Below are 25,610 nucleotides of genomic sequence, written 5' to 3' on the forward strand. Positions count from 1 at the left end.
TCCTTGATGTTGGAAGGATACTAGCGCTTCTGTCACTTTTTGGCATGTCCCCGACACCAAGCTTTAATTAAGACTGAACTTTGGTGAGACCAGACTCTGTCAGTCAAGTCTCCAAACCTTCTGAGTGCATGTCCACAGGCCTGGAAGTTGAAAACCATTTCTCACAACAAAATGTTGGTCAGGCTTCTACTTAGTGGACTGAGATATAACTCATCTTCCCTAGAAGATCATCGTGCTTGCACTGAACATAGAACAGAAGCCTAACAGAACATGACTTTCCTTCCTTCATCATTATTAATAATCTGTCATAATTAAGAAAAGGGCCCATTTCATTTCTAGGATTTATCATTAACAGATAGCCACAACCAGTCTCTTCAATGACTAGGAGCCTAAAAAGATAGATACCACTTTGGATTGGCCGTCTTTCCCACTGCACATACTTTATTCAATCCCACCTATCATTTTTCCTGCTCAGGGTGCCACTTGCCTGCAGCTGCACATCTCACACTTTGCTTGCTTGCTCAGACCCCAACCTGTCCTCTAGGCCAGGTCCTTGATTCTGTTTCTCACCAGTTTCTTTGACACATCCCTACCTGTGTCTCATTTTGGATTTTACTGTAATTACCACTGATTTTTAACTCAGCTACTGACCCTGCCTTGCCCTACCTGTAGTTAGATGTAACTTTGTCTTGTTTCCCTACTCAAAGCCTGTATCCTGCTGTCATTGTTTCCCTACCTTTGGTTTCAAAAAGTCCTCAGCTTCTGCACTTTCCTCACTTCTTCATTCCAATTCCGCGTCTAACATAGCCCTAGACATCTGCCCCAGTGACTTAAGCCCTGGACTATCATCCTTGACGTCGTAAATGCATTACTGCATAATATTCTAAACTTTATATGAAAGTTCACATCAGAGGGAATGGTAGTATCAGTAGTTATACCAGTATTTATATGTGCAGTATCTATATCTGTCAGATACATCACTGATAGCTTTGTTTTTATTACATATCCATCTTAGTAATATATAAACACAAATACACAGAGATACTGTTTTTTCTTGTTTATCTTTCAACATGGGTTTGAGTCTGCTCTTCTTTAGGGAAGAGTTACAGATTTGCATGTAAATGTTGTCTAAAGATGTCAGGACTCTGAGTAATCTATTTTCTTTGTTGGAAATAATGTACTAATATATTTATCAATTTTTAAAATACAGCCAATAAATACAACATTTGGTTGGAATACAAATCAGTATTTTCATATAAAATATACAGTACCATGCCTTTGATACAACAGAACCAAATGCAAATGACATTTTTATATTTCCCTACATCAGGTTGATAAAAGATTTTTATTGGTTAATTAAAATCTTTTACTGGTACGTGATCGAAATGCGTGAACCAGAATTGTTAACAATTGTTTATTTCTTAGCTATGATGGATCTTGCTTCCTGCCATCCTTCGAGGGAAGCTTAATTTGCCGTGAGCTCATCTTCACGGGAGATGCGGTATCTCAAAGAATCTCGCCTAAGGTAGATCACTGAGGTCATCTCTTTTCCACTATTTTTACCCAGTCTTTGAAACCACCCTAAATTACATGAGGTCACAGCTACTACTGGCACAGATAGTGCATCTGCGTCAGGGGCCAAATGGTAAAGATGCCAGGCTAAAAAGTCACTGAGATATAGAAGTGAGCTCCAGCAATGGACTGTTGGACACATAACACCATCTTATTTCTTGTACAGGGCCCAGGACAACCACACTGTGCAAATGAGAAAGGAGAAGAAGTACTTACTAAAGGTTCATCCTACGAGCACATGCACAAGAGCAATCCCTCTAGGAACAATGAGAATACCTGTTCTAGAAGTATAAATACTTGTAGACCTGAGCCTAAGAGAAAACTAATGCATGAAGCCTTCTATTCCACAAATTACCAAAGAATACTAGTGACAAAACAGAAGAAAAAGTATAGAAGAAGAATAGCATTTATTATGGCCTATTCTTCTAGGGTAGTCAGAGGATAGACTCACGCTATCCAAGTTCTTTAAATCTGCATTGACCTCTGTGCGTCATACAAACAGCTGAGGCATCTAACCATACTCCTTTGAATCAAATCTACGTTAGATGGTTAAAGCAATTGATCTGTGTTCCTCTCTGTGGTCTTCATTTCCCCCAGAGCATCAAGAATACTCACCAGCAGAAATTACTGCTGAGATCATACTGTGCTCAATTTGGTTCTTTTTGATATTGTTAAAAGATTAGATGACTGGATAATACAAGTTATTTAATTTTACTTAGAGACAGTCAAAGAGAAGCATTCTCTCTATGTATGTCTTCAGTCTAGGTGGAGAAAGGAATATTATGAAGATTTTTATAAGCCCAAATGAATTTTTCCTAATGAATATGTTATTTATATAATAACAAGTAATTATTAGGTTATTAAAAAAATTTAGTAATTTTAAACTATTGCACAAAACTGTCATGCATGTTTATTTAAACAAGTTATTAGATGCAGGAATATGCAAAATAATCTTTTGCCTTATTTATATTAACAGACAACAGAGCTTTGTCTTCCTTAGCTTAATGTCAATTGCACTGTGCAGTTACTTTAATATATGGTGGGGGTGGTCATCGGAATTTTTCACTCAAAAAATCAGGAGACATGAAAACAGGAGCACAAAGGTCTGCCTGCATCACAGACATGCTGTCCTCTGCCACAAGCAATCATGTCATATACTCCTGCTCAAATTGATCAGTGCTTACTTTGAAACAAACAAGATTTTGGCCTTCACTTCTTCTGTCAGAAGGCTATTTCCATCAGAAGGTTATTACCTTGCTCCCTTAATAATTAGAGACCTTCCTTTAAATATACACCTGACCAGCTTATTTGTATTTGTTCTTATGTCCACCATTTTTTTTATGCCTTAAATGAAGTCTCTTCCTCCCCCTCTCCCTCCCAATGACAGCAATGATCTCTGCTATCAGTCTTTGCTTTGCTAAATAAACAAAATACCTTTTAAATCTCCTCTTGGCTCTTCATTCCTTTTATCATCCCATTATCCTTCCTCACTTTGCCTGTTCCTGCCTGAATTCATCTTTCTTGAACATGATGACCAGAACTGCGTAATATTTCCTTTTCTGTACTAGAAAATTTCCGCTCTCTTAACCCAGCTCTGGAGATTGTGCTTCTCTGTCTCTTCCCCTCACTCCAGCACGTCACACTGGTGGCTGACAGAAAACCTGCAACTAATACACCCAAGCCTTCCTCTTCATTTGCTAATTCTTGCTGTGTGGTGTGCTGATTCTCTTCTGTGCTGTTAGATTTGTGTCATCAGCAAATGTCACTTAAATACTCCTGCTTTTTGTGCTAACAAAAAAATTGAATTCTTGCAGGTCCATGACCATGCTGCACAAGTAACACCATTCCAGCACAATCTCTCCTCCTATCAGTTCAACCTGCTGATGCCTCCACCTCAACTGCCAGCAATTCCCACTTTCCCAGCATGCTTTCCAACCACCAACACCTGGATGTTTCACTTGTTTGACCTCTTTTCCACTCCATGATAGGTAGTTTTACTGATCATCACTTTTAGGTCTTGGACAGCCCCAATCACACAGCTGAAATAAAACAGGCTTAACAACTGTGGAATAAGAACAGGAGTTATTTCAAGATACTATCTGTATTCTAGTGCATTACTCTGAGTATCTTGCCAGTCTCCTCTAGTTGTTAAAAATAAATGCTGAAATACTCTTCATTAATATAAGCCAGAAGAAGAATCTCTTACTTCATGACCAGTGTCTGCTGCCCTGGAAGCAGCTGCTACATAATAGTGGGGGTCCAGTACAACAATTCATTCTCAAGAAGAAAGCTGGGGAGATTGTCTCTATTTAGAGGACTGAATCAAGAGTGGATTTTTCCAGACTGTCACTGCCGATGAAATGAGGTTTTCAATTACAATGCTTAGCACAGAGCAGCCTGCCCAGGGAAACCTATGTTCCAGTGCTGCCAAACGATATATGCTCAGCATAGCATTTATCAAACCATTTCCTCTGCTAAGAGTTAATGTGTCAGTCTTTAAAATGGCTTGCTCTTCTACTGCCTTTCCTGATGAAAATGTGAAAAGTGCAACTTCCTTTCACAAAACATCTTGTTGAGACTCTTGACTCCAAATTGACTGCCTTGTGTGGAAAAACCTGCTTTCTAGAAACTTAATAAACGGTGAATGTTCTATCATAATTCTGCCTCACTGGAATAAGGAGGTCAAACAGGGACACAGCAATCATTAAATAAAGTGTTAAAATGTGACTGCTGGGTTCAACGGCAGCTTAAAAACGCTAGAAGTCTAAATGCTATTCTAAGCACTCAGGACGCAGCAAATTATTTTGTTTTAGCTGAGATTACACTATCAGGTGATGATGACTGCAATAGACTCTGCTGTGATAAAAGCAAAATCACTACCCTTTCTTTTACAAGAACAAACAGGTAAAGAGCAAGTTTCACATGAAGATTGATCAAGAGCACATGATTAATCCCAGAAATGTACCCAAAGAGCAGCTTTCCGGATTGACTTGCTGTAAATGCCAGCAAGCAAACCCACCCACTGGTACCAATTGCACGTCTCAGCTTCACCTCATCTTAATGAAATCACTAATTATCTTACAGTGATCCTGACGAGCATCACAGGATTTCCATTCTTCACGGGAGCTTAATTCACTGTTTTCTTTCAAACATTTATGTCTGTCTGCACTTGTCTAAGTACATTGTAACCACTAAATCATACAATCCATCATTTCTTTGTCAGTACCCTAGACAGAGAAGACCCTCTGAGAATATGCTTACAACATAAAGGTCACTTTGAAAGTTGACTAAAGGCATGAATAAAAAGTAAAACATTTAGTTAAGCCCTTTGAGGAGATGAGGTTGCCATTACCCTTTACTGTTTGAGCAAGTTCTTCAACTGCTTTTCAACACTATCGTGACACCCCACGGAGAATTTAATGGCACCTTCTGAGTATATATAGAATCAAAGCCAAAATTCAGCTTACTAACTTAACTTTCAGAAAGTTAGTACGGCAGTCAGAGATTAAGAACCATTATATACTTGGCAAACTGACCTATTTCCAAATGATGCTGTCACAGGATGATATGTGCAGTGGGCGTATTTTAGCCAACAAAAGCCAGCAAGTGCCAAGAGCTGCTGAATTTCCTGTTAAGAATTAAGAGCCCCTACACACACATTTTCTGCCACAATATACGGCCCATCTTTTTGTCAGCACAAGTCTTCCTTGAAAAATGAGGGTTGAAAAAAATCACCTGGCATCATTTCTCATGAAAGGTAAGGAAATTAAAGGAAATGAAAGAAGCTACAAAGTAAGAAGAGCTGATCTGAGGGTCCTATAGGCTAACACGCTTCTGAAGTAAAGTGCAACTCCAGTTTTATACTTGGTGCGTGAGTACCATGTAAAACAGGAGTGTGAAAATGTAAAAGTATGCGAGACAAATGACATTTTATCTTTAGACATAATCATCCCTCATGGGTGTCATCCCTACTTACCGATTAATCACCAGAGCATGAATATCTTAAGACAAGGCTAAAAATGGGGTGTAATTTTTCACTAAATATGCTTGAAACAGCCAGTACATTTCACAAAGTAAAGAAGAGGTTTGTGATCTATTTGCTAGTTGCTTCACAAGTGCAGCCTCACAGAAATCTCCGATATTGACTGCAGTGTACAGTTATGGCTTGTGCCAGCCATCAGTAGAAACCTTGAGGTTTAGTAACGTGACTGCAAGTAAGTGCATTGCCAAGACTTACTGAGTTACCACTTTGTGGCTGAGATAACAGCAACTGAGTAAATATGATGTTCTAGTCATTGCAAACACAAAATAAACTGTATTAGCATAAACCCACTTAGTGAAACATAACTTGCTAAGCCCTGAAACATGGCACTTGCGATTTTATGAGCATACCATGTCTTAGCTAGTTTAGATAATATTGGACTTGTAAACAAATTAAAATCAATATTTCCAATCGGCCAGCAAAAGCAATGGGCATAGGGAGACAATTACCATCTCTGGAGCTCAAAATCCATCCACCATATAGATGCATAGTTCCTGGTTTATGAAAGTACCTGAAAGTAAACTTACTGATCTGTTTGTCAGCTGCTAACATATGCGAGCTGTTCTCTCTTCTCAGTGTTGTAAGTGAAGTTATATAAACAGCATTCTATCCAGTCACCCATTTAACTGTACTGCTTTGTCTCAGGGTAAAAGTTAAGCTGGCTGGGTCTATCACGTTGCTAGTTAATTTTTAAATTTTTCTGTTGGCTGAATGATCAAAAAAAAAACCCCAAGAGCTCAATTTTGCTTACTTAGATATCTACAGAGAAAATTACTACATTCACATCTCAACCTTGTTATTTGCTTAATGAGAAAAAAGACACAGTACCTGGATATAGGCTATGAAAGAAAAAGGAAGTTGAAGGTGGTATATAGTTGTTAGTGGGAAAAAGATAAAAATTTCATCACAAAATGGAGTTTTCATTTCTTCTGTGTTCACAGCTTATTTGCTTTTGTGCACAATAATGCTACTAGACCTGTTACTTAGATTACACCATTGCTCATGAGTTTTAACACCTAAAATCAAATGCCAACAGAAAAATGTCGGTAGCAGGTGGCATCCAAAGAATTCTCAGATCACATATTTAAAGGAAACTTGAAATAAAAAGGACAATCTTTTTCAACAGGAAAATCCAAAACTCTCTCTTTATATCATGTGAAACAAGTACAATCAAGAATCAAAAGAAGTTGCTACTGGGATTCTAACATAATTATACAGATATTTTTAATTTATGTTTTAAATATAAAATGGTTAAATGCTGAATATAAAAAATGGCATCTAATTATTAACATCTGCATACATGTGGTTTTCATCACTAATCTTTGAAAACAATGACATTTTAACTGAATATGCTTCTAAGATCAAAATAGAAGCCATGAATGAGCCATGGAAAGATTTATGATCTTATTTTTTCCCCCTATTAATGTGTAGAGTCTGATTTTGCTTACACTGTTAACTATACAGGCTTCAAATATTTACTGCAGACAAAATAAAAATCAGCCCATTAGCCAGTAAGACACTGTTACACCTCAGCAAGGAACAATCGTTAACAATAGTTAAAACAAAGAGCAACAGTTGAGGCAAATGATGAATTGGAGAACCTTTTATGTCAATTTTGATTGCACAAGGAAAGTTGCCAGAGCAGTTTAATACGTCCACAGTTGTAATTTTTTTAATTATAGATACATAACAACAGCCCCTGCAACCCCCCAAACTGAATATGGGTCAAATATTCTCAAAACTGCACTTCAGTCCTTGAAACTTTGCTGTCCTCATGATGCCCAGCACTGTCCCTGTGAGAACTGCATGAGGGTCCCTAATCTACATTGCTCAGCAAACAGAAATATAAAATTGGCGATTAAAAAAAAATTACAGAACATTATCAAGAAATCTAGATGCAGCTACACAATGGACTGTGGGGAAGGGATGGTCTAAGGAGAGGAGATAGCTGTTTCCCTACACCATGTCTGTAGTACAGAGTACTACTGGAAGAAGGGTGTTGCAGCCTACTTAGATCTATGAATAAATTTATCTTGAGAACACATATTACAGCATAAATATCAGGACACTTCTGAGACACACAATTTTTGTAACCACTCTCCCATCTGTGATCCTTTTCGCTTAAGTTCTGTAAATGAAGAACAACCTACAAAAGCCATTGCTGGATCATTTAGTTTCATCTAGAAATTTACATCTCAGTTAATTGGAATCCCAAAATCTTCACTTGTGAATACTTGCATTCAGTAATTGAGTTCAGGTAGCTACCATATAAAAAAATTGTCAGAAATGCTTCTAAATTATTAAAATATATTTTTTACATAAAGGGGAATGCAAAAACTAACTTTCCAAACTAGAGGTTGTGCTGTCTGTTGTACTACCTACTGCTTCTAGAAAGACAGCATCAAGGTTGTTGTCAGACACTTGGAAATAACTTCGCATCTAAAGTTTTGCTGTGGACTTGTAACATGGAAATTTTTACTGAAAAGAAATATTTCAATTCACTGAATGATTACAGACATTATTTCCTAAACAAATGCTTAGTATTTGTACACAGAATTTTGAATTAAAATGGAGAATTCCCAGTATGAGGTTTATGTTTTTCCAGTTACACTGTTGAAGAAAGTACTAGTATCTGAATTTGAATTACCAGGGTTGTAGACTTTTGTAAACCAGTCCAGATCAAAACAGGTTTGAATTCTGGACATTTCTTTCAAAATGTAACAACCTGCATCCAAAAACATCACCAAGTATCTATTTCAATCTATAAAACCTTACTGTACATACTTAAAATTAGTACTTCTCAAAGGCTTGTAATGCTTGCTCTTTTAGAACTCATGTTACTTAATAGCTCTTAGAAATGAATAACAAATGCAGGACAATATCAAACAGTCTTTGTGCTTTCCTAAAATGTCTAAATCCCATTTAGCTACCTTCTTGTCAGCAAAATTCCTTAATATAAATGTACAGGTTTGCATATTTCCCCTGAATACCAAGCTACTGCATGGATTATGAAAGAAGGGTGTAGCTGATAACACTTTGCGAAACACGCTACAGGAAGAAAAATAAAAAAAAAAAAGCCCAACATAGCTACAGTATACTTACTATTTATATGTTTCTGAACGAATGTATTCAAAAACATGAGATACTCCCAGCTGGAACTGGTCAGCAATAGGGGTAACCCAAGGATTGTTCTCTGCTTTGAAGACTTGCTTTTGACCAGTCAAATCCAAATTACCTGAAAGGGATTAAACAAAACAGCATATGAATAAAATTCAAAATATGAAAAGTTTGAAAGAAATATCTTGCTGTATGAAACTCTTCATTTGTTTCAGAGAGTATAACCATAATAAAAGCAAATATTTCAGTCTTAGGGGAGAGGAACAGGAGGACACAGTAGTTCCCACCATGACGGATACAGTTCCACCCTGTTCATTTCAGTGCTACTACATATGGCACAGCAGGATTGAACTCGGCCCACCGCATATAATATTTATTCATCAAATTAGTTTTAAGCAGGGCTTAATAGTGCATAGTTCTTGGGCGCTCTCCAGTATGGCTTGCAGGAATGAAAGGAGAATGATGCTGTGGTAGGAGTTTGCTCTGATGAAGCGTAGCAACCCTAAAGCATTTCTTGATCACTGCTCCAAGCATAATGTCAACATGCAATGCCCAACAGGCTTTTTGCCTTCCCAGTGCCCAATGTCTTGTTTGTACCAAGATCCTACCACTGATCTGTGGTTATAGTTCCCTATACTAAGAAAAACAAACAAAACCCATCACTCTTGCAACATGCCAGTTTTACCTATTCTGTTGACAGGAAGACTTAAAAGACCTGTTAGGGGTTTGCTTGGGTTTTTTTGTTTTGTTTTGTTGTTCATTTTATAAATGTTTACCACCCAAAACCAAAACAGTACATGCTCTACTGAAATTCCTCATGACTACAGGCTGAATACATACATACTACATACAACAGGCTGAATTCCAGGACTGTCTAGCCACTGAAATATTTTCTTGTGTTCTTTAAATTAAAGTAAGAAATCTGTGTTACATTTATTTTTGTTAATTTTACGATGAAGAGAGGCCTACACTTCCCCCAGAAAGCTAAAGTAACAAATAAAAAAAAATAAAATAATCTTTAACTATAGCAAACAAAACAAAGAAAAATTACAAGGTTTTGAAGACTGACTGAGCCAAGCTGTCAGAGAAATCTGAAATCAACCTGATGTGCTAGCTTTTCAAAACTAAAAGCACTCGTGTAAGCTGCATGAGCACACATGCACACTACAGGAGCTGCTGCGAGCTGTGTGCTTGCTGGCCATTTCAGTTGCGTGTTCTACATTACAGCTAATCCCTGATGCGTTTCTCTCCGTAAAAAAGGGTTAACACAATTAAAGACAGACCATTATACCGTGTGAAAAGATGTCATGCATCTCATATTGGCCTACCAACAAGTTACCATTACCTTAGCAAGCTCATCTGTCAGCTGTCTGAGGCCTGTTCTTTTGAAATAACAACAGGCAGGGAGCGTTTCACCCCTGTCAGTCAGGCGGCAATAGCCCTTGCTGCCTCACGCTTCAGTGCGCCTCGTTAGGAGCCTCGCACCCATCTCCTTTATTAAGGGACTCTGCAGCCCTGTTCTAACAAGAATCAGGAAGCAGGATTAAGTACTGTGACAAAGAGGACCTAATAAGCTAGAAACTGGTGTGTCTAAATCTATGCTGGCTCAAGGCACAGGCTCACGCTGCTCGCTATTCAGTTTTCAGGCACAGGCCACCAGGGAAGCAAGCCAGCACTGTGATTAGCCGTAACCCTCTGACCAGTGCTGCTATGAAGATCATGTGTCACTCAGGGGCTTGCTTTGCAATTGCAAATTGGATTTTCCATTTTATTACCTGCAAAAAAACCACATACATTGCTCTCCAAAACTACCAACGCTGTAAGCAGTCCCTTGTAATTACAGCTCTGCAAGTACTGCATCAAGGTAAAATGATCAATCTGTGTACAACTAATAAAAATAGTTAAATTTGGGGAGGCAAGCTTGGCCCAATCATGGGTCAAATTCAATGTTGCTTAGAGGAATAAGTCACACATTCTCAAAATCTCAGTAGCCAGGGTCTCAGCTGAATCCTCTCATGCCGAGCTGTGTCAGAAATTTATCGCCCAGGGAAAACTGCCGTATGTTTCCATCCCCGCAGCGCACTGCCCACTTCCATTCCAAATACCACATGGCCCATTTCAAGGTAATTGTAATAAATACTATTCTATAAAGCCAAAGAAGCCTTACAGCAAAAAGAGGACTGCTCAATCAAAATGAACTGTAGGTCCCCATGCCAAAGTAATCACGTAATTTTCCTGTCTTCTGTTTCTCCCCAAAACACTCTGGGGGCAGGTACAGATATTACTTTTTACCTTCAGAGGTAAGAGGCAGGCAGAGGCCCTAAAGGCAAAATTATCCTAATTACAGAGGAAATTGGGGCACCTGGAAGTCCACCACCCGCCCTGAAATCCACCCCCTCCCTGCCCAGGACGTCCCTCTGGGAGCCCTGCCGGCAGCAGCTGGCCTGGCAGCCCATACCACCGGCCACCTACAGCTGGAGCGAGAGGTCAGCTGCCACCCCACAGCCCAGGGTTTTTAATTGAAGAATTTAGTCAAGTGTTGTAGTGCAAAAAGGAACAACCCATCTGCCCTCATAGCAAGCACCAGGCAGACAGTGGGTCCTCCTCTGCAGAAGAGTAAAGGAGGACTGCCTCACAGAAAGCAGGAAGGACAGGGCACCTGACGCTTTAAACTCCTCCCTGTTTGGTACCAAAATTTCCATCTGGAAATGAAGGACAGAAATGGGCAGAAAGCTAGGCAGGGTAAGAAGTCTCAGAGAGCCTACCCCACCTCATCAGCACTAGGGAAGAAACAGAGTCTGACACTTCTGCCATAAGGCAAGCCACTTGAGAACAAAGAAATCACATAATTAAAACTGAGACAGGAGGGAAATGTGTCACTCCTGCATCACCATACATTGCCTGGGGCCGTATCCTGTGTCCTTTCTGTGCTTACAGCTAAACCATCCGTGAATCAAGGGCTTACCTAATTCTGCTCCGGCTGCAGGACATCCAGGAGTCCCAAGCACGAGGTCAGTCTCAGTGAGACCTCAGGAACAGTATGTGGTGGGGTAACCAAACACATGGGAGCCCTGCATGAACCCTTCTGCCCCAGTGCACCGAGATGAACCCAGCAGCATGGAAGAGATGATCAAACCTGCCTGAAGCAATGGCTCTGGTACCAGGCTCACCGCAGGAGTGCTGTGCAGCTGGACACCTTACAGATGTGTCCCTGTCCCCTCCCACCCCCAACAGTCTCCTTGCCTAGACCTTTTTTTACAGCAGCGCTGTGCTAAGAAATGCTGTTATTCCATCCCTGCAGCACTAGAGCCATGGACCAGGGAAAAAGCCATGGCAGATGCGCCTTCATGCATATTGTCTAACAGTAGCGTCAGCAGAACACTATCCCCAGGCCTTTAGGAAATTTATATACTGTTCTGCTACACAGATCACATCAAATCCCTCGGATATTTTTAGTAAGCAAAATACAAAATTGCCTCTAGTAAAAATCCAGTACTGAAGATTCAATCACAAAATGCATTAGGGTTGGAGATTGCATTGGTTATTGCTGGTTAGTTCTTTCCATGCACATCAGCCTATTAAAAAATATTTGTTTATCATCTCTAAAATTTGGCATAACTAGGAGACTAAAATTGTGTTTCTTCATAACGGACTTAAAGTTCTTGCTATTTTGCCATACTGAAAGCGTCAACTGCACTGAAATGCATTAGTCACATGCTTCTGGTAAGAGAGGAGAAGGCTATCTTTAAGACTAGTCAGCACAGCCCCTTTCCTAGATCACAGAAATGCTTTTCAAATTATTTTTGAGTGCTTCTAAAATTATTCTTATAAATAAATAATGAAAATTATATATCCCAGAACCCAGGTCTAACATGCTTAAAGAACCTTCTAATTTCTAAGCCTGAAGGATACTTTTTTTTTAAGCTTTCTATCTTAAACAGACATAGATCTCCATGTAGGAAGAATGCAAAGTGGACATATGCTGCTACAATGAGCAGACACTGAAAAGAGAACAGAGTCTGGAAAAGAGAAGAACAAGAGATAAAGGTCTAACAGCTGACTGCTGTGGACGACCTGCACAGAATGACCAAAAGCCTTCTAAAAGGAGCCAGCTGTGTGATTTAGAAATAGCTGATCTTGGCTTTTTTTTTTTCCTGCCTCAGCACTCATTGCATCTAAAGATGATCCTGAACCATTAAGTTTGATTGGATCAGTGTGACTGAAGTTCCGTGTTTAACCCACCTTAAAAACAAAATGTTCCTATGCCTAACTAGTAAGCTATGCAGACCTGAAAACTGTCTGCTACCCAAATCTCTTGTTAGCTGCCACCTGGAAGCTACAGTAAATAGATCTACACCAAAACAAACCCTTGAAAATCCAAGGGCAAAATCAAAGTATGCATACTTTTAATTTTAATGTATTCTAACTTATGCCATCCATTTATCACTGCTTAAATTCAGAGCTCCCACAGCCATGGATGGACAGAAGGGACATCTTGTATGACAGTGGGCACACCTCATCCTGAGTGATGTTAAAGGGAAAAGGCAGCTACAGTGTCCCTGCACCTCCCTCAATAAATCTATCCTACATTTGCTCTAAAACATGATAGTTAATGTTTTTTGTTATTTTCCTTCAGTGCTGTTGAAGTTAAGTGGTTTGTGTGAACATTTGTATTTTGCTCAACTGCCTGCAAAGGTCAGAAAAGAGCTCATAAAAGCAAATAAAATGCTGCCTCCCACAGTCATGTTTGCAGAAATAAGTGTCAGAGCCAGTGATAATGCTACCTATCGCTTTGACTAAGGGTGTCTCCAGACTTCCCAGGCTCCTCCTGTCCATTAGATCTAGCCCGCAAGCACGTCTTATAGGCAACTATAAGCCCCTCACCCTTTTGTGATGTAGGATACATGCAGCGTATAATATTTACCTAATGTACTTATACTTACGGTATAGTAAGGCATGACTAGTGTACATAGGCATTACTTCACTACAAACAAAAGAAAACAGAACGAACACAAATCTGACTTGTCCTTTCCACTCAAATGCCCCTTGGCAACACTTTAAATACTTTCAAAAATTAAAAGGTGAAATAAAGTAATTAAACAACTCTGACATTTGAGAACTGAACATTGGCATTCAGGATAAGAAACATGATCCTAGCTGTAAAATGCCAGATCAACGCTTCTTTGCAATGGTTTAAATTCATCCCTAGTGGAGCTTCATTAAAATCAATGGAAATAATTTTTAGCCTGTATACTGTTGTTACACATCTGCGTCCCATTGATACTCTGACTCACCTTCCAGCCTACACTCTACTGTGCTGACCTCAAGGAGAGTCCTCAGGCTGTAACACACCCCTTTCAGTGATCACTCTTAAGACTGCAATTTAAATGTTCTTTCCCTTTACAACAAAAAGGTCTTACTCTCTCACTGTTGTACATAAGGACAGGAGGAATAAAATTAGTTGTATTGCTTTATTTAGATATAAATACCCTTGAATCCTGTTTTATTAAATGCTAAGTAAGGGATCAATCCACTATACCAAATTTAAACTTAGGTTGTATGTAAAAATATGTCTGTCCTGGCTTGTTATAGATTTGCTTTACACTACAGGGCTTACAATTTTTATTACTTTTGTGGCACGTGCTTTGTCTCCACAGAGCGAGAGATTGGTTTAAGCGTAGGGGTGGAAGAAATATCATGACTATTATGTCATAAAAATGATACCAAAGCAATATAATTGTGAATTACGTCTTAAAATCTATGTTAAAAAAAAAAAAGAAAATACATACTGATTTCTATGCCGCAAAGTGTTATCAAAAGCAAATGATTTTTACACCAATCTTAAGCACATGTAAGCTGTGTATTGGTGACTCCTATCATTCCTATAAACAAGTAAGATCATCTTTGCTTTGAAGACCTCTATCACTTTTGAGGGTGTCTTTTGAGTCACAGAGAGAGTAGATTTAAACAGTAGTTATAAAGGAGCAGTAACACAACAGAGACCAAAGACTTCTTGTACAAAAGTGAAGTGTGACTCAATCTTTTTGGAACCAGTAGAAATATTCACAGAAATATTCAGTATGATAAACAAATCTACAGCTCCATAGCATATGTCAAAAATACACATTTGCTTATTGATGAGTTTCTTTGCACTAGAAGAAAACCAGTAAATCTAAACCTAGACAGAAGCATCTCCAAAAGATCAATCCCAGCAACACTTTTGCCCTCTCGCCCCTACATTCTTGTACTGGAGAAGGTCTAACAGTTATCACTTGGAGTCACCAAGCACTTCAGCATTTGTGGTGGTTTTACTTAACAGGGGAAAAGGTTCAAGTCTCAAATATCAAGAAGTCAGATTCAGTACATACAAATAAACCAAACAGATACTCCAGAGCGTCCATCAGACAGAAGCAGGCTGGAAGTCTTCCTCTGACTGCATTCCTCACCACACAGATGGGAATGTCTGTAGCCTCACCTGTGAGCGTTAGACAGGAAGCCCCAGGGTAAGAGAAGGCTGAACGAGCAATCTGAAAGCCAACCACCGAAGCCTAAGCCCATCCTCAGTTTTAGAATTATTTTCAGGGACAAAATGAATTGTCCCTGAATTCAGGAATGCAGATATTGTAACATCACACATTATTCTAACAACTTCTCAGATGTAAGTGAGAATTTCCAATAATGAGTTCAGAGATTAGACACCAACTTGAATGTTTGCTTGAATACATCTAACACTAGATCTCTGTCAGTTCAGTAACTGAAAAATTTAACAAAGACATTTCAAACAGAAAAACACCTGGTCTGAAAAACATCAGGAGATGGAGACTCTGCTAGTGGTGTCTTGTTCAAATGGTTCATCACTGTTGAAATGCATTCTTTATTTCAGTGCTGACCTGAGCTGCCTTAGTTCTCAAACACTGCTGCTGCTTCTGCCCACCTACATGGCAGAAAGATGACCTGTGCTTCCTTCTCATGGAGTTAGTGAGGATCGGCAGCTAAGTCTCCTCTCACTCTTCCCTTTGATAGGTTAAAGACTCTCATTATTCTGTGTGATCCCAGAATAGCTACTCCATTTGCTTCAACTCTTAGAAAAAGGACCACAGCTTAAATAAATAAAGTAAAAGCTGACTAACTAAATCTTGAATTCTTTACCCTGGATGTAAAGGTGAAGTGGTACAGGGCAAACGGGTATTGCCTTAGCTACCGCTATTAAAATTCTATGGGAAGATGATTTTACTCTCCAGCACTGTCCCACCTCAACCTTCCACAGAAGAGTTTAAAACAAAGCGAATTTAGACCTGAGATATTTATACAAAATTCCAGCATCATAGCAAAGGTCAGCCAGAATCATTATACCAAAGGGTAATGGGGAGTCTGGCACAAGGAGACTTCCACTCCAGAATGTGACAGGACTGAAGATGAAGCCTGGGAAAGACAACAGAATGGATGAAATGCTGAACTTCTCCCTTAAACCACATTTCAGGTATTAAGTACAGGCAGAATATAGACCTAAGCTGGCTGGGCAAACTCACATTTTCAGGTGACAAGAGGAGTGGTTAACTCTCTGGGAACAAGGGGAGAGACCTGGCAATTTCTACCATCACTCCATACAACAAACCTGACCTTAGCAGGACAACTAGTAGAAAGAGTAAATAATATTAACATTCACAGATGAAAGCCACAAACCAGGAACTTATTCAATGCAGCACACAAAGCAATCCTAGCCAAACAGCACTCTGCTAACGGCTTGTACTTCCACATGACGAATCACACTGTTTCAACAGCCAAAATCCACCACACACGGCCTTCAGGTACCAAGGCAACCAGCCCAGCTGATGCCGTTGTGTGGGTAGTATGGCAGAAGAAACAGCATCTTGACAAAAATCCAAGAAATTACTTCAAAATGTTTCCTACACTCGTTCTAAAATAATTTCAAATTACTTACAACTCAATTAAATTCATTTCTCCCACATTCCTAATGTAAGAGAGAGACCATTTACTAGAAGACCTACAAGTATTGCTAAGTTTCATGGATTCCTTTCTTTGAAAGGTGACACAGTGTGCCAGAAATACTATTTCCTTCACTGCTCTGCGTAACAAATGTCCGGTGCTGACTGGGATCTCAAGGGGCAAACCAACAGTCACTGCTAAATGTTCCCAGTGAAAAAAACCCAAGAAACACACTACGTGGCAGATGGTTTTTGGAACAAAGGGAATTAACGTGATGTCAAAGTAGTTTAACATCAAAGACGTTTTAATGGCACAGGAAATATTACAGGTTTAGAGGATCAGCATCCCAATTTATTTTGAAATATATTGCACATTTTTTCCAATCTCAGAAACTCCCCTGGGATTCTCAGTTACACAGAAATTCAACAGAGCATTCTCTCTTTGAAGGGTCCCTATCAGACCAAAATCTAGTTAATTTAAAAATATGAGTTCAAAAAGGATTCATTGTATTGCTTTTGCCCCGCACCTTTGAAACTTTCATTCAAACACAGGTTGCCAAGTACTCAGAAAAGCGAAACCACTTTTAAGTACTATGGAACACGTGAAATGAACCAAATTTAACAACAAATATAACATTTGCTCAGATTGGCTCTAATTACAGTACTCTTACCTACCACAGCTCTGATGGAACAGATGAAGTATTTGCTGACAGAAACATCATTATTATGCTGATGGTACTTAGAGTACAGTCAACATTAGGAAAGCCTACACACACACTGTAGTCATCTGAGAAGTGACAGTAGGACTTGCATATTTTAAAAACTAATGTAAGATCAAATCTGAATCTTGGCAAGTTTGGCAAGAATTACAGCAGTGTAAGGAAATGAATGCCTGTGGTGTAAATCTAAATAATGGGCTATAGAAAACATCTTTCTGTGTATAATGAAACTGCAAAGTTGTCATCTCTTCCCATACACCTTAATTCCCATCAAGGACTCTGTGGAATAGCCTGGTTTCTAACTATGTAAAAAGTGGTGGGGTTTGGTGGCAGTGTTTTTTTCATATTGTAACACAAAATAAGCCTAAAACAAGAAACACAGTTAGAATATTCACAAATTTTCAGAGATGCTTTTCTTACATAAAAAAATCTGTCTCTGACCTATCTTGCTATGTACATTTTTCTATTATTCCTTAACTAATAACTGCTACATCAGTAGTCCTAGAAAACAAGTTATTTTGTTTATCCATTGGTAAGTTTAGTAAAGGTCCTTACTTTCTTACACCACCTTTGCCTTAGTTCCAAAAGTAGAAACAGGTGGGTTTTTTTTTAAATTGCAAGGTATCAATTAGTTGTTCCAGTGCTCAGAGCTGGTGCCCAAAGAGCCCCAGGATGTTCAGGCTTCCAACAGGCACCACAGACCTGTATTTGCAGGTTTGAGCAGCATTGTGTTATGACACAGGTAGGGTGCAGTGACAGTTTATACTGAAATAAGAAAAGTTTGGCGTTTACATCAAGTATATTTAGAAAAGAAATATCTTTTGTGAAATAAGTGATTCCTATGTTTGCACATGTCTGTTATAATTACCTAAGTAAACTGCTATTTCGATTAATATTAACTTGAACAAACAACTGCAGCAACTACTTTGCGTAATATAATATTCACTCACAAACTCTAGAGTCATTTCAAAAGGCTAAATTTTAAAATGCCTTCCTATGATGGAAATATTGAGACTTTTGGCAGGATTCCTTGAACTTTCCATTTAAAGCCAATCCTTTATCCACAGAAGATAATTTAGCTGTTCAAAATGAAAAAATTATGAAAGAATTACTTAGCCATTCTGACATACAGATTTAATTTACAAAATGTTTGACTGTCCTTAAAAACGAACACAGCTACTTACCGCATCAAGTTTTTTTTTTTTCTTTTTTAAAGAGCTTGAATTTTCCACTTTTCAAGTATGTACCTACCTTCACAGTTTTGATAGTGTCTCCCTTTACCTGAGGAAATTATTTGATAAACTAGACAGTATTGAATAGTATACTTAAAAGCCATTGATACCAACATTCAGTTTTAGAAAAAGAGTATGGTAATTAAAAATGCCTCCTTAGAAATCACTGTTCTTCCCATATGCATAAACATGAGCAAACTCCATGTATGTGTGCACAAACCTGTGTTGGAGGCAGGGTAATGAACACAGTCAACATTAGAATCTGGGTTTTAAAAATCATGCCATTTGTTTTCACATCAAAAATGCAAACCTACAGATAAGCTAGTTATATTCTCTGGGTGGCTATTTACATTTAGCTACAACTTTGTGAATTTAGCTACTTTGTGAACATTCTGAACCATATACTACTTTTACACTGCTGACTCCGTTAAGAAAATCTTTTGTGTGACACATATGGGTCCACCCAGATGACCATACAATGAACTTAAAACACCATCATTGATCTTACTAATTGCATCTGCCACTTCACGTGGTTCTTGCTTCTACTCCGCTTTCTTTCCAAACACCGTTCCAATTGTTAAATGGTCAGAATACACAAAGTGACAGATTTAGTGCTTCCCTGGCAATTTATATAACTGACTGCAACTCTGTTTTTGCAGTGAATCATGATTTATTTGTCTCGCAATGCAGCACATAACCTTTTAAATGCTAGGGAAAAAAATGCCAGTGCTTCTTTAAAGTTTATATATGACTGCCCACCACCATTCCTCATAAACGCGTTTTTGAGAGACAAACGATAAAAACAAGCTGCAAATTCCACCCACCTACTCCCGGCCATTTCCTGCGTTCATCACTCACAAGTACTGTATTTACAGACAGGCACCCTCACGGAGAGCACCAGTGCACTCTTCTAGACCCCTCTTTTCCTCCTGGGCAAGAATATTTTTCTTAAATTAGCGATAGGTATTCTCTGCTAAACACAGAGGAGGATAATACTGATCTCCCCCAGCCCTCTTACTGGCGTGTGCCATGCTCAATCACATCAGGTGAAATTCAGAGCAGGCTGCGGGGTTTTATTTATTGGTATCTCTCTCCATTCCAAAATTGTGATCCCAATGCCTGTCTGTGGCCTTTTCTCATACCCTACTCTCCATGCCTTCTGCACTTATTTCTATTACCTTTAAAAACCAGTTTAATGTACTCCTCCACTTCTCCTCATTCAAATACACTGTTTTATTCCGGTGTTTATGTTGTGTCCATCTCCCTGGTAAATGAACATCTAATGACTCATTGGTGTCCACCAGTGCCTGAACTAAGCCAGTCAAAAGCCTTCAGCACCTTTAATTATGAAAGTGATAATGAGAGAAGAAAGATTGTTTACTTTAAGTGGAACAGCAGTACCTCCAATTAATGCAAATAGGACCTGCTCATTGAAAAGCTATTTATCCAACATGCACAGCACAAAGTATTTGCATAGTTCTCCTTACATTATAATTCAATTTTAAAAATTTAGGAGGGACAACTCAGAAAGCAGATAAAATTGTTTTCCCCTCAGATGGCGACTATGGAATTAGCAGTTCATAACACTCACATACCACCTTTCACTGGCAGACTTTAAAACTGTCTGCAAAGGTGTGCTTCTCTAAATTGCCCTAGTTTGCAGAAGAGAAAACAGGGCTGCAGAGATGAAGTGACTTTTTCTAATCATTCAGCAGATTCATGCTTGCCTGTGGCCTGCTGCTACATGATTTCAAACAAGCCCTCCAAATCTCAGCCTGGTGCTCCATTTACTAAAATCCATTCCCTAAATGTTTGCCTATATATTTAAAAAACAAGCAAGAACATTGCTTTGCACAGTAAATATGCTTGCAAGTTGCACAAGTTACAAATCTAGACTTCAGTGTAATGTTCTCTGGAAATATACCCCAAAATCTAGACTATTTTAAATATGTGACATAGTTCTAGTGCTACACATGGCATAGACTGCAATAAATATTATGCCAACTGATCATGAATAAGCATCTTGGGCAAGACCATAAAATGAAACATTTGTAATTTAATACATGAAAAGAAAATATAATTTGTAGAATAGCATATGAGTAATAAAGAACAGAGGTAACAAGGACTTAAGCTGTGTCAGTGCACCTCATCCTGACCAGGTGGGGCAAAATTACAAGTCCTTTTTCTATATTGTTCTATACTGCAAACAAATGTTAACTAAAAGGAAAAGTGCTTCCCTTGGCCATCCTGAGTTTTGCAGGTCAGTGCAAAATAAACATCAAGAATTTTGTTTCAAACATTTCCATTTGGCTTGGACAATGATGATAAAACCATTTGAAGTGAATTTGCTGTTACGCTTGTAAGGCAGCAGCATGTTTAGGACATTTAATTAGCCACAGAAGTTGGTTAGACTCAGTGCAGCATTTAACTTCCACTTTCTAGAAAAAACGAAGGCTATAATTTAGGAAGCTACATAAAAGTATATTTGCAGATACTACATGCTTCTGAACTGTTACTGCTGTTGAAAAAGACTTTAGAAATAAATATGACTTTGACAAAAAGCTAAAGAAGGACCTGTGTCAAAGAATAAACATCTGAAATTAACGAAACAAGAACAACTTTCATGTACCAGTGGTGAGAAAAAAAAAAAGGCAAAAAACCTCAGCATCATGTAGTCCACTAAATTGATAAAAGACAAAAAACCCACGCTGGACAAACAAATAAGAGTCAAAATAAGCATCTTCCCCCACTTCACAGAAAAAAAGCAGACACTTTGCTGTATGAAACAAAAAGCATAGATTGCAGACTGTCATGTTTATGCACACAGCTGCCACATTCTCTAATGGGTTCAAGCAAGTTATTATGACAACAATTTTGCTTTGTCATGCTAACTTCAGTCACTATCTTTCTGAGTTTTGGGAACTATTATTTGGAAGGTACTATTAAAAACAAAGAAGCTTCCTGTACTGGGTTTGTGTGGCGGGGTTTTGGTAGCGGGGGAGGGGCCGCAGGGCCGGCTCCTGTGAGAAGCTGCTGGAAGCTTCCCTGGCTCCAAGTCGGACCCGCCGCTGGCCCAGGCTGAGCCCATCAGTGACGGTGGTAGCGCCTCTGGGAGAACAGGTTTAGGAAGGGGAGCTGGTAGTGAGCAGGGGGATTGGAATGGGAGAGGAACCCCTCTGCAGACACCGAGGTCAGTGAGGGAGGAGGGGGAGGAGGAGCGGGGGAGGAGGGGATGCCCCTGCAGCCCGTGGTGAGACGGCAGGCTGTCCCCCTCCAGCTGGAGCAGGATCCTGGCAGGACCTGTGGCCCCGTGGAGAGAGGAGCCCACGCTGGAGCAGGTTTTCTGGCAGGACTTGTGACCCCATGGGGGACCCACGCTGGAGCCGTGTGCTCCTGAAGGACTGCACACCGTGGAAAGGACCCATGCTGGAGCAGTTCATGTAGAACTGCAGCCCGTGGAAAGGACCCACACTGGAGAAGTTCATGGAGGACTGTCTCCCGTGGGAGGGACCCCACGCTGGAGCAGGGGAAGAGAGTGAGGAGTCCTCCCCCTGAGGAGGATGAAGCAGCAGAAATAACGTGTGATGAACTGACCGCAACCCCCATTCACCATCCCCCTGCGCTGCTGGGGGGCGTAGGTAGAGAGTCCGGGAGTGAAGCTGTGCCGAGGAAGAAGGGAGGGGTGGAGGGAAGGTGTTTTGAGATTTGGTTTTATTTCTCATTATCCTACTGTGATTTGATTGGTAACAAATTAAACTGATTTTGGTTTCTTCCCCAAGTCAAGTCTGTTTTGCCCCTAATGATAATGACAAGTGATCCCTCCCTGTCCTTGTGTCGACACACGAGCCTTTTGTTATATTTTCTCCTTCCTATCCCACTGGTGGGGACGAGTGACTGAGCAGCCACGTGGTGCTCTGTTGCTGGCTGAGCTTAAACCATGACACTTCCCTATATAACAGTCCACAATAACATGAAACAAGGAATAAACCCTGTGTAACAAGTGTTTCAACAACAGGTAATTAATGCAGATACATTATTCCCAACAAAAATATTTTATGACAATCTTTAAAAAGATCTGAAACCAAATTCTGGCTTGGGACAAACAGGCACAACTTCTACTGAAGTTAATGCCCCTCACATAAAACGGAATACTGCAATACAAATTCAGCAAAATCGATACTTAGGTTTCAAAGAAAAACTCTACCTTATAGGTTGAAAGAAGCCACTTGTAATCATATTTAAATGGCCAGTATCACAAATTCAAAGTACATCAACCAGTTGTACCTCTTTAAGTGAAAAAGCTGTCAACTCACCAAGAAAGGTAGGCTACTGAAACAGAAAAATGAAAAATTCCTCTGATTTAGCTATATTTTACGCTAGTTGATCAAACTTCCATTTTTATGGGCATAGTCACAAAAAAGCCACTAATGCCGCTGTCATTTTTGCTTAATACAATTTTGGCTGATCCAAATAGTATTCTCAAAACCCAGCCAGAGACAACAATAGCTTTGCAGACCCGGTATTTATGATATGTTATACAAAGCAAGATGCCATATACAAATTGGCCATCAGGTGTACTAATACACAAGGAAACATAACATGTAAAAAACTAATAAAAACAAACACACATCGTCTTCTGGCCCCTCCTGCATATCCAGTAGGAGTGAAAAAGTGAGCGTTTCTCAGAGGGAAGTAAATATTAGCAGCAATGACAACTTAAGCATAATCATTTCCTAGAGTTTAACAACTAGTTTCGTTTCAGAGGAAACAGAGTACACCATTATTGCTATTATTCAAATAAATAAATGATCATCCATAATCTTACCTAGTTCTGGGGGCAGCACAGTAAGACGATTTCCCTGGATATGAAGTTCCTTAAGCTGAGTGAGCTCACCAATTTCTTTAGGCAGTGATACCAGGTCATTGTCTCTAAGACTCAGCTGAGAGTGAATATAAAGTAGTCAGAACAATTTTCAGTTACCATAAAGCAGCCTAAAAAGAACTCTACTCCCTCTGTCCCCACCTTTCTCCTAAACACTCAATTCTTCCAATTTATTTACAAGTGTCTGCTGGTAAACAAGAAACAGTTCCAGGTGTAGTGGTCTATTCCTGCAAACATACCCTACTACTCCTCAAATTGACTAGTTTCTATTCCTACAAGCATTGCAAAAGTGAATTGATTTTCCAAGAATTTAGATAAATTACTTACTATCTGCAACTTTGTGAGCTTCCCAATATCTGGCGGCAGGATTTCAAAATCGTTGTCACTTAGATAGAGTGCACGCAGGGTGGCTGCAAATTAAATAGCAATATATAAACAGGGTGGCATATAACCCAACCATTTGAGGTCTAATCAATAAAAGGGAGTCAGGTTTGATTAATAATCCTGACTTGGTGAAAAGCCTTTGACATACCCAGGGCTCACAATAATAACAAGCAGGTCAAACTTAGATTTACTGGCTTATTGTATTGTTGGTGAGTTCAGGAAAACATCTATATTCAAAAGGACTGGCACAATTAACAATTTCTACAATAGTAGACTCTGGCAAGGACTGGCACAATTAACAATTTCTACAATAGCAGACTCTGGCAGGTTCTGGCATATAGTCTCAATGCTCAGCTGTCAGAATACAGTCATTACTCTTTATTACCCCCGATTCTTATTTATTACATCAATTTGCATTCTAAACAAACATTTAAAAAATCATCTGAGTTTTTCGGACAAATACACATCTATGTTAAGCTCTATAGAAAGCACAGCCTAACACCAGTAGAGGGATCTTAAAAGAGAGCAACACAGAAGACTCAAATTGTATAATTTGTAATTTCCATGCTTAGTCTCTACAAAAATTCACAGAAAAAGAGATGACCCAGCACAACCATGTAGCTTATTATTACTGAATGAGCATACATGACAGTTTGAAAAAAAAATTAAAATGGAGACTCATAAAGAACTGTTGGGTGTCGCGGGAAGGAAGGTGGTCAAGTCAGCAAAACCTCTCCTCCCCGCCAGAGAGGAGATCCTATTTGTCTTACGCAGTTTACTCCTCCTCCTCTTTTCATTTCATTAAATGTGACCATTTTTAATAATGCTGACTTAAAAATTTCCCTCTGCCTGGTTACAATCATGAGATCTCTCAGCGGCACTGCTTCCTCTCCCCTCGCCCATCACTTTTGCTGCTAAATGCACTGATCCTGAAGCCACTTCAGGATAGTACACTGAAAAGACCAGTAAGGTAGCAGAATCACTGAAATCCCGAAAGTGCCAGAATTCTAAGTTGCTTAGGCAACCATAAAGCAGCCCTTTTGCACATATGCGTTACAATACCTTTATTTTAACTCTCTGTGTATTTTTAACATGTGCAAAGGTCAGCTTAGCTCTACCATTCCTGTGCCAAGCTTTGTAACCTTAGCATAATTTTTAACATACTGGACACTTCAACATCCACATGCTGTTAAAACTATTTCAGTAATGAACCATTACGAACACAATTGTTTCCAGAGACAATGCACAACAGTTGCCTTGCAAAACAGTTTACTTTTCCCTGAGGCTTGCATGCTTCCATGAAGTTTTAAGTTTCAACTGAGTATGGGACCCAAGGAAATATTACTCAGAAGAAAACTAATATACCATTACTAACCCAGTCTTCTCATGTCCAATGGTGTCAGGTGATTGTATATCAGTGATAAATATTGCTGAGCTATGTAGAAATATTCAAGAGACATTTGAAGAAAAACATAAATATCAGAAAAATTCTGTTGGAGTTTGGACTCCATCAAATAAATTTCAACTGCAGAAAGCAAAGCACCATATCATGAAGATTTGTAGAGTTTTTAGAAAAGTTTCTTACTCAGATAGAAGAAGTTTCCTGGTAAAGAATTTTCATTTAAGTTGTTGTAAGTCAAGTCAAGAACCTCTAGAGCTGGTAAAGAGCCAAATCCCCTTGGCAAGGTGTTTAACCTGTTCATGCTGTAGGTAAAG

At 39.2% G+C, this 25,610-nt stretch overlaps 1 protein-coding gene across 2 annotated transcripts in view; it reads right to left on the minus strand.

Moving 5' to 3' along the window:
- The window catches only part of RSU1 (Ras suppressor protein 1), a 111,917-nt gene that overhangs the window by 55,716 nt on the left and 30,591 nt on the right, over nucleotides 1–25,610 (minus strand). For both annotated transcript variants that reach the window (XM_069776052.1, XM_069776060.1), the window contains exons 4-7: nucleotides 25,480–25,598; nucleotides 23,838–23,920; nucleotides 23,454–23,568; nucleotides 8,717–8,849 (exon numbers count right to left, since the gene is read on the minus strand). In XM_069776052.1, the coding sequence (XP_069632153.1) occupies nucleotides 8,717–8,849; nucleotides 23,454–23,568; nucleotides 23,838–23,920; nucleotides 25,480–25,598 (450 nt within the window). The remainder of the gene's footprint in view (nucleotides 1–8,716; nucleotides 8,850–23,453; nucleotides 23,569–23,837; nucleotides 23,921–25,479; nucleotides 25,599–25,610) is intronic.

The sequence above is a fragment of the Haliaeetus albicilla genome, chromosome 2 (genome assembly GCF_947461875.1).
Source record: "Haliaeetus albicilla chromosome 2, bHalAlb1.1, whole genome shotgun sequence".
NCBI lineage: Eukaryota > Metazoa > Chordata > Aves > Accipitriformes > Accipitridae > Haliaeetus > Haliaeetus albicilla.